The sequence below is a fragment of the Trifolium pratense genome, linkage group LG4 (genome assembly GCF_020283565.1).
Source record: "Trifolium pratense cultivar HEN17-A07 linkage group LG4, ARS_RC_1.1, whole genome shotgun sequence".
NCBI lineage: Eukaryota > Viridiplantae > Streptophyta > Magnoliopsida > Fabales > Fabaceae > Trifolium > Trifolium pratense.
In genome coordinates, this window is record NC_060062.1 from 22,448,144 (window position 1) to 22,458,145 (window position 10,002).

The 10,002-nt window shown below is 36.7% G+C and overlaps 2 protein-coding genes across 2 annotated transcripts; one reads left to right on the forward strand and one right to left on the reverse strand.

Moving 5' to 3' along the window:
- Positions 1–3,172: 3,172 nt before the first annotated feature.
- LOC123924349 (sucrose transport protein-like) lies at positions 3,173–4,256 on the forward strand. The gene is made up of 2 exons (XM_045977211.1): positions 3,173–3,625; positions 3,810–4,256. The coding sequence occupies exons 1-2, from the start codon at positions 3,405–3,407 to the stop codon at positions 3,895–3,897; spliced, it is 309 nt and encodes a 102-aa protein (XP_045833167.1). The 5' UTR covers positions 3,173–3,404; the 3' UTR covers positions 3,898–4,256.
- Positions 4,257–5,810: 1,554 nt separating this feature from the next.
- Positions 5,811–9,007, reverse strand: LOC123921879 (endoglucanase 11-like). Its single transcript, XM_045974583.1, has 5 exons — positions 8,633–9,007; positions 8,203–8,415; positions 7,917–8,117; positions 7,464–7,718; positions 5,811–6,558 (listed from the first exon to the last, which is right to left on the reverse strand). Exons 1-5 carry the CDS (start codon positions 8,867–8,869, stop codon positions 5,890–5,892), a joined length of 1,575 nt encoding a protein of 524 aa, XP_045830539.1. The 5' UTR covers positions 8,870–9,007; the 3' UTR covers positions 5,811–5,889.
- Between the last annotated feature and the right edge of the window lie 995 nt (positions 9,008–10,002).

Below are 10,002 nucleotides of genomic sequence, written 5' to 3' on the forward strand. Positions count from 1 at the left end.
TTTAGGCCTCCTTAGATCTATGGCCCTCTGTTTCTCCTCGTAGGCGATGTACTTCTTTGCCTTTTCGAAGAATGCATCCAACGTCTTCGGCTCTTCGATACCGACAGCTTTAGCAAAGTCGCTGTCCCGATGTAGTCCCCTGTCGAGGAGATACAGCTTCATGCTCTCCTCGACCTTTACTTCTACGGCTGCTTTGTTGAACCGTTCGAGGTAGGATCTTAGAGGCTCGTTTTCACCTTGAATGATGGCTTCGAGGGTTGCTTCAGTTTTTGGATGACGCCTCGAGGAAGTGAAGTGAGCCCGGAAGCGGGCGCATAGGTCCGACCAGGAGTCTACGGATCCTGGCGCCAAGCTCTTGTACCAAGCCATAGCGCCTTTCCTCAGAGTCGTGGGAAAGAGCTTACACTTGATAGAGCCTCGTACATTTCTGTACTCGAGGAGAGCTTCAAGATTCTCGATGTGCTCGTCCGGATCTGTCGAGCCATCGTAGGTATCCATTGCCGGTGGTTTCTCGAGTCCGACCGGTAGGGGGAGTTCTCGTATCCTTTGGGAGAGGGGGCCTTGGTGGTTGTCCCTTTCTTCCGGGGATCGGTTCCTTTGGCGGCGAGGAGGGTTGTCCCTTCTAGGGGAATGTCTCCTCGGTGGGGTGGAGTTTCGAGATGTTGCCTTGTTTCTCCTCGGGCTCGACCTTCTCTCGCTCCTTCTGCGAGGTGGTGAGCATGGCCTGGAGAAAGTTCTGCTCCTCACAGGTGTAGGTGAACGGCGAGCTTGGCGAGCTTGCGCCGTTACCCTTGATTCAGCAATTGCGTCGATGCGACGGCTTTGTTGCTCGAGCCTTTGATTTTGCTGCTCGAATCTCTGGTTCTGCTGCAGTAATAAGTCCGACTGGCGGTTGATTGCATTGACCAGCGCAGCCATCATATCCTGCATGGGAACGCCCGGAGGAATAGCCGCTGCCGGAGTCGCCTGTGGCGGGGTAGCCATAGGGATCTGCGGTTCTTCTGGGTTGTAGGGCTCATCACGCGTGTTTTGACCCCCTTGGCAATCTTCCGTTACGGAGGCGAACTGGCCGTCTAGCGGGTGGTACGGCGCGTAGTCCATTGGCGTTACATGGTTCTCCGCCACGTGCTCCGGGATTTGGTGGTTGTTAACGCCAGCCATTGGTCGTGAAGAAGGTGTTTTGAAGGAAGTTTTAGTTTTTGGTTTGGTTAAACAGGGAAACTATAGTTCCCACAGACGGCGCCACTGATCGTGTAGACCAGAAGGATGCGACTTCGCCGGCGTTTGCGGTGGTTGAGAGTGTTGAGACCCCTGTTGAAGCGGAGGGGGGTTGTGTACCTACAGGCACTCCGACGCTCAAGTCAGTTTGTGTGTAAAGGTTTTCTTGGCTAAAATAATGCGTACCTTGCAAATGAAGTGGAGTCACATATATATAGCCCCCAGCGCTGGGCCAAGACCCTTGATGGCATTAATGGCCATCAAGTGGCTGCCGGAAAACGGCTTGGAGGCCTTGATGTGCAGTAAATGCTCATCATTCCGGTTTACGGCCGTTACGATACGTAAGAGTATCAGACCGTTGGAGAGTCGAGCACGTCTCGCGGGCTCTTCATGGTAGCTAGTTCGGGATGTTGCCTGTTCGACACTGTCACTGACTCGAGCATCTGAGCTCGACCCAGAACAGTTTGTAATTTGTTTCTTTTAAGAGCTGAAACTTCTTCATCGTTGTTAGCTTTGTTGAGTAGTTCTTTCAATCATAAGTTGCAATCTTTTGCTATGCTGGTTAAGGGTGTGACGTTCAATTAATTGTAGAGTGATTTTCCAGATTCTAATATTTTGCCACGGTTTAACCGTGGCCAAGTCTTTTCAGAATATTTTTTTCAACTATTCCGATTTACAATTGTTACCGGAACACTTGTGGGAAAGCATTCCGAAAAATGTACCGTGGCTAAATGTTCAAAACTGATTTTTTAAGTTTTTTTGAAGAGATAAAATGGGAATATTGGTTTGTTTGTAGGGGTATAGAGATAAATGTAGGGGTAGAAAAAAAATTTCATAAAAATTAAATAAATGATTAGAAAATGAAATGAGTGACATGTGCCAATCAAAGTCAGCCGGTGGAAACAACCAATTAAGTTAGTTGCAACCGCTTATTTAAAAAAAAAATCTAATTAACTCACAAATACATTACTGAGGGCTTTTAGCCCTCAATAAGTTTGGTCAAGAATATAATGTTTTCTTGTAGTGTGTGCCCTATGCTGACATAACATCAATTAAATTCAGCTATATGTGTTCAGGTCAAACATAAATAATTTTTTACCAAAAAGTAATGTTGACTACTTTAATTTTCAAACAATTATATTTTAGGTTACTACTTCTCATTAATTATATTTTAGGATACACATATTCTTATCATTTACTAAAAAAATACTTTCACAAATTCTATTCATCTTTTCTTTCTCCGTAAGATCAAAAAATTTCGCCGACGCTTCGCTTGTTGTCGCTGCTTCACTTGTGATCCTTAAAGATCGCCGCTTCCTTAGGATCTTGAATCACTTCTCCATCATCGGCCTCTTCACAATTGTCTTTCAAAATTTTGTTTCGGCTATGTTTGTTTCAGAATCGGTTCATCTAGGTAACATTGAGAATAAAAACAATTGTCTTTCAGAATTTTGTTTCGGCTAACATTTGTTCCAAAATCGGTTCATCCAGGTAACATTGATTTTATTTGTTTTTGAGCGTGATAATCAAGATTGACGGAGAACGAAAGAGTGTCGCAAACAAAAAACAAATTGGCTAATTATGAATTGATTGTTGACTAGAATGAAATTAAATTGAATTTAGGGTTAGAAAGATTTGACAAATAAATATAATTATTTGAAAATTAAAGTAGTCAAAATTAATTTTTGGTAAAAAAAAAATTATGTTTGACTTGGACACATATATGACTGAATTTGATTGGTGTCATGTCAGCATAGAGTATATATATACCCTCAATTTATGGGAGGGTAGAGAAGTAGTAAAAAAAAACCAAGTTAGTTGCAACTGAAAAACACGTGCAAGAAATGTTAGTTGCAACCGAAAAACACGTGCAAGAAATGAGAGGGAGCATGAGAGATATAAGAGAGAATGCAGGTGAAGAATAAGAGGGCATGAATGAAATGAATGAAGTTGCTCCCATTCTTTTCATTCTATCAATTTTCTTTTACTTGTATGAATTGTTCTTTCATTTGATTTTCCAATACAATGCACACATTTGAAACCCCAAACAATGAAACAAATTCAAACTCCTCTTTTCCAATGGATACTCTCATACACCCTCCACTTCCACCCATAATCCCTTTTGTTCCACAGTTAACAACAATAATTTGGTCATAAGCTGGATTCCCGCTACTCCTCTCCGTAAGATGGTAGCACTGGCTTCCATCGCAGCCGGCATCCAATTTGGATGGACACTGCAGCTCTCCCTGCTCACACCCTATGTGCAGCTTCTGGGAGTTCCACATCAATGGGCCGCTAACGTATGGCTTTGGAAGCCATGTTTTCGCATGGAGCCACTCGTCGGCTATTACAGTGACCGTGCCCATTCATCTTCTTTGGCATCATTGCAGTGGCAATTACTTTTGCGGTATAATATGGTGCTCAATTTCATTTTGACTCTATTGAATATTTTCCTTACAATCCATTTAAACAAAAGATCTAATTTTATTTTGATCACTATTTTAAAAGAATATTGTTATAAATATGTAATTGATCAAATATGACTCCACATATTCTATAAATAACTAATAAATTTTTATAAACACTTGTAGGTTAATTTCAGTTTCCCGTTTGCTTTGGCATCAATTTACTCCAACGCAACAGAGGCCAGACAAGGTTAATTTAAATGTCTCATCTTAATTTCAAGGTTTATTATTTGGCACTTATATATATATACACACATTGCAGATTATAGTATCTTCATTGAGTGGACAATGGGATAAGTTGTTTGGTGGCAAACTGTCCTTTTTTGGCCACTCTGACACCGGACGATATGGGCCATATGGCCAATGCATCGAGGAATGGAAGTGGTTTCCATTGATCGCTGCAAAGCAAATTAATTGGTGTCGGAGCTTCTCATACGTCTGTTTCTTTCTGCTTCTGTAGCAATTCTAGAAGAGTATTGGAGTGGAAGAAACAATATTTATGTCTTCATATGTTTGTTATTAGTTTCTGGTGTAGGTTCATTGGTTTCCTGGTTAATTTTGACATTATCTGCAGTTGTTTGCAGTTAGATTTTATGTGTAGTCTTAGTGTTAATGGCTTGCTTAATTTGTTGACTAGATGCGCGCGACAGGTATTGTAAGTGGCAGAGTTGCTTCAATTTGTAAAAAAAACAATAAAAAACTTGGATATTCATTTTAAAAATTACTCAACTTTCTCGGTTTTTACATAAAGGATTTTCAATTATTCTTCGAAAAATTTCACCGTATACACTTTTAATCAAAAGGTACGGAAAGTATATCATAATATTTTTTGCTTGAGTTTCATTAATTAATTCAATGGTTGTTCTCAATTTTCCTTCACAACGAATATATAATTTGTAAAGCCAATGACACTTATAAAGTTATAAACATGAATTATGGATTAAGCGTGCAGTTTTGACATGAGGAGTGGACTGTTATTTTTTTTTAATGGCAAAGATGTAAACTATATTAATAATTTGGAATAAGCATAAGAGGTCCTCACCCATAATGTAAGATAAGTACATATAGTACTCACCCAAACCACCAAAGAGAACAAAGAAATGGGGAATAGGTCAACAAAGGCTAGAACTACACCCATCCAAACAACTATCTAGCTATACAATCCAAAGAATTAACACACCGTTCCTACAATAAGCAAGACGAATTAATCTTCTTAAAGTTTTTAGCTAACAACCACTTCCAAATATACAGGTTGGATCTTACCAAAAGTCTCCACCACATTTGCTTGTTTTGCACAAAAAAACGTATCATTCCGATCATGCCAAACCTCCTAAACCACGGCATGCCACACTAAAAGAACTCCTTTGAGCCCTAGCTTCCCCTTCGGACATACAGTTAGAAAGCTATCGAACAAAGAGGAGATAGAAGTCGGGACCACCAAAGAGATATCAAACCACCGATGAAGTAAAAACTTTTCAAATCATGGGGCATAACACAAAAAGATGGTTAATTTTCCGATTCAACTTCCCCGACACAACACGGGCACAAGGTATCCACGTCATTCCCGATTACCCCTCTATGCGATAAATTTGCTCTAGTGGGAAGATGGCCAAGAAGCAATTGCCAAGAAAAAACAATTACCTTTGACGGAACCCAACTTCTCCAAATTTGTGGAACAACCCCAAGAGAGTCCAAACTCAAAGATGTAGCAAAGGAATAAATGGCCATGGATGCATAACATCACACTGTTTTTGGGGCAAACAGAGAAAGGATAATATTTATGTGGAATACTTGATCCTTTGATAAGAATATTTGTGTCTGTAGATAGTAAAATATTGATGAAAGTGTTTGTTCACACCCATTCATCTTATTTGGTCTAGGTTTTAGCCAATAACAGAGATTTGGTATAGTTCGGTTTTAAAAATTAAGTTCAGTTCATTTTTTTATAAAGGTAGTTTCAATTCAATTTAAAACCAAACCACATAACCAGTACACCGAACCTTTCTACTAGTTCGGTTTGTTTGGGAGGAACCATAGCAGATTGGTTCGATTTTACTCAATTGTTGTAACAATTTAGATCAGTTTGTTTCTCGAACTGAATCATAAATTTATTCCTATAAAAAACCGAAAAAGAAAAACATTAATTTATCTTATGAGAAACATATATATTACTTGTATTACATAAATATACTTTTACTATATTTATTTATTTAAAGGATGCAACCAAAAGTGAATTACAATCATGTACCATTTTATTGTTTTCTATATGCAAGAATTTTGCAAAAAGACCTACTAAAGGGGCAGTATTGTATGTGCATGCCTCAGTCTGCATAAAATTCTCCCTTTTATCTTCAAAATTATCTTGCCAATCAGGTCCTCCAACCAAAGCCCCAACCAAAACATTAGGATTAGGATCCTCCTTACTATACCAATTATCATACCCTTGAGTACATCCAATAAACCCTTTATTCTCCTTATATGACATAATTGATGCACCTCTATGATGGACCCTTTTAGGGTAACTAGGCCCAAATCCCACTAAGTAGCTCATATTCATTGGATTTGAGCCCAAAATGTAATCAACTTGTGATTTAGCAAAACTTAGAACTTCATTGTGATCCACAATGCCACCATGACATGTGAGCTTTTGATTTGTATTTTTAAGAAAATCAGAATATATTGTGAGTAAAAATGATGCTGTTGAAACATGTTGCATGTTGTTCCATTGTCTAATGTATAGTAATCCAGCTGGAGTTCTTTCCACATTGCTTCCATTGATGTTTTTGTTGAGACATGAACATATATAGTACTCTGCTTTTGATTTATATTGTTCAAGTATATCACTATGTTTCTTGTGTTTTGCTTGGTTTAAAAACTGCAAAAAATGACATTGTAGTTAGATTACAAATACTTTGCAACTTTCTTGCACTAATATGAAGACGTGCAGGGCCGACAAAAGGGTAAGGCTATCAGGTTATCAAAAATATATTTTATAAAGGGTTTCATATTTTACAAACATTATCACTAAATTCGCTTTAAGCCTTCTAATATGTTAGGTCGGTCCTGAAGATACAAAGAATCTAAACTTTTATTTTATGTTTAATCTATGCTCTAACAAAATATCTATTTTCTTGGCCACAAGTCATAGTTGAACTATCAGAAAAATACCGAAATATGATCACGGTCTGAATTCCAACTTCTCTCTTTCCCTAACTAACTAACTAACTAACTAACCATTAAGATTATATATATATATATATATATATATATATATATATATATATATATATATATAAAGGTTAATTTTGCTTCTCTCACATTTGGCTCAACCATATAAGCAACATCACTTTAATTACACATGATGGAAAGCTAAAGCACCACTAGGCAAAAGCACGTGCCCTTGTGCTTGGGTACACTTTTAATAGTTTTCATTTTGTGATACCTATAGATTATTATATACCAATATACTTTAATTCATGAATACTCCATGAGTGACATTTTAAAAATAAGAGTAAGATTTAACCAATCATTTTCATATTAGTAAAGCCAAATCTTGATAAAGTTAAATAGAAATAAGTCATCCACATGGACCAAGGAAAGTTTTTAAAGAAAAAAAGCTCACACACTCACCAAGAAAAGTTTCAAAATTCTTATAACTTAAACCAATTGATAATTGGTTAATGGTTGCATAGATGACAAGAAAGATTTTGATATAGTATCTTTCCATTTTTTATAAACTTAGAATTAGGATAAAATGGCAACTAAATTAAGAAAGTTTACCTGAGAAGTTATGAGTTGGAGACCAGCATACTTAACATCCCAGCTGAACTCTGTCATGGACCAACCAGTCCCACCAAAGTAATTAGCATTGTTAATTACATATTCTAAATACTCTTCTTTGTCGGTGGCTTTATATAGCCACGTGGCAGCCCACAATAATTCATCCATGTATCCACTCACCGACGCATAATAACTTTTCACTGCTCCAACACTTGCATCATATTTTCCTCTATACTTGTCTCCAAACTCAAACAACTACATAAAAACAAATATTCATTTCAATAATTAATCAACTTTATTAGTGCATCATTTTTAATAACCAAACATGTTCAATATTTTCAAACAAAAACTGCCTCAACACTTGTTGTTAATCATAGTACCTAGTCAAATCAAATCATGATTACATTGGAAAACAATACTCAGTTAATAACAACTTAACAAGAGATTTAGTACCTGTTGAGCATGGTGTAAAAGTAAGTGAGAGTAATGAGGATTTGTTTTCTTAAACACAATAGAAGCTGCAGCCATAGCTGCTGATGTCTCTCCAGCAAGATCTGAACCAGGATTGTTCTCATCAATCTTAAATGCTCTTCTTGATGTTGTCATGTCCTCTGGTCTTTGCCAACAATAATGATCAGTGTCGCCATCACCCACCTTAAAATAAGTTAAACAACTTAATTAATTTGATAACCCTCTTAATTAATTATCTCCCATAAAGCATTAAAATTAATTGAGTTACCTCTGCCCACAAAACATTAGCACTAGTATGAGCTTTGATGAAATAATCAGTGCCCCATTTGATTGCTTCCATTGTATGTTGTAATTCCCCTGCATCTTCAATTTCTTTCCAATATTCTATAGCACCCCATGAAAGCATTGTCACAGTAAATGCCATTGGTAAACCAAATTTCACATGATCACCTGCATCATAATACCCTCCAACCAAATCCACCTACAAACAACAACAAAAAAATTAAATTTTTTTCTTTACAATGGAGCTGGATCGAACTCAGACATCATGCATGCGTACTATCTAAACTCTTCACCGGTCACTGGACCAAATCTAGTGACTTGGAAAAAATTAAATTTTTAACTTGAATTACAATACCAAAATATATAAAATGTTAATTAATGCATTTGGGTTATGAGAATTTGAGGATTAATCTAACCCCTTGTTCTAGACCATCAATGAGGGCAGAATGGTCACGCCAGGTGACACGTTGGTTGTAAGGTAATCTCCCTGACCGTTGTGCTTCAAAATAGAGGAGACTCTTTGAAAGGGCATCACTATAATCAAAAGCTTGGGTGGTGTTAGTAGTAAAAATGGTGAAAATGAAAAGGAAAAGACAACAATATTGCATAAGTAATGGGATTTTAGAAGCTCTAAAATGGTGTTTTTTTTCCATTGTTTCCAACTTCAACTTCTAGGAGTGAATGAAGGGAATGGAAAAGAAGAAAAGTGAAGGCTTAGAACACTACACTACACTAAGACTACAACATATGACATAAGATGTTTGAATTGGGTTTTAAAGGTTGAGTCCTAGTTGTGGTAGAGTCCCACAAAATGAGAAAGTGAAACTCTATTACTTTTATAGTATTAATTATGAGTTTAACTTTTAGTGTAAAATGTTCCAAATATATGGTCAATAAATGGTTTGTTTGACTTTAAAAATAATTACTCTATTTATCAATAATTAGTTGGTTCAGTGGTGACCGACTCTGAACTTAATAGGGAAGATCATGATTCGATTCCCGCAACTACGATCGGAAGGGGGCTAGAACTACTTGTCAGAACGACCCCCGAACCATATTAGACGGTCCAGTGGACCGAATATTGGTGTTGAAAAAAAATTACTCTTATTTGTTTCAAAATATAAGAAAAATTGATAATTTTTTTTTTTAATGTATTTAGTTAAATTTTTTAACCAAATTGTTTTTTATATTTTAAGACAGAATTAAACATTTTTAATGATCCACTAATTATGCGTGATAGAGATATCACATTATTTATGTAGTGTAGAGTTTGAATCTGAGATTTTCTACTTATTCACCTTGGAGCATCTTCAATGGACATAACTTATGAAAGTCATTTTGGATAGCTTATCTCTTATTTGTTGGGTTGCGGTGTGCCACGTCACATTTATATAACCTACAATTTAGTTTTATTTCAAAGATCCGTTTGATCTGCAAAATATAAGTACGGGACAAAATAGTACATGACAGAACAACACAAGACAAATTTTAAGGTATTGATCAAATTTTGTCTGGTGCAATATTTGGTGAACAAAATGTTATTTTTGTTATTTAAACAACTTGTATAGAGGACAAAATGATGTCTTGTGGTTTAGTGACAAGAATTTTAGTTTTTGTTTAGTCCCCCCAATTTGTCGAGTTCCAGAAACGATTTTAAAATCAAATACACATTATAACTAAATTTGTCATGTTCATACGACCTTACTTGAAGAGGATCTCTTCTATAAGATCGTACTATTGTGTCCTTGATTTCTAAGGAGACATGAACATAAATTTGTCTTGTTGA

Coding starts and splice junctions, on each gene's coding strand:
- LOC123921879 (XM_045974583.1), bottom strand. CDS start 8,869: ATGGAAAAAAAACACCATTTTAGAGCTTCTAAAATCCCATTACTTATG. Junction 8,118..8,202: donor CTAATGTTTTGTGGGCAGAG/GTAACTCAATTA, acceptor ACTTATTTTAAG/GTGGGTGATGGCGACACTGA. Junction 6,559..7,463: donor TCCAACTCATAACTTCTCAG/GTAAACTTTCTT, acceptor CATTTTTTGCAG/TTTTTAAACCAAGCAAAACA.
- LOC123924349 (XM_045977211.1), top strand. CDS start 3,405: ATGGTAGCACTGGCTTCCATCGCAGCCGGCATCCAATTTGGATGGACA. Junction 3,626..3,809: donor CAGTGGCAATTACTTTTGCG/GTATAATATGGT, acceptor AAACACTTGTAG/GTTAATTTCAGTTTCCCGTT.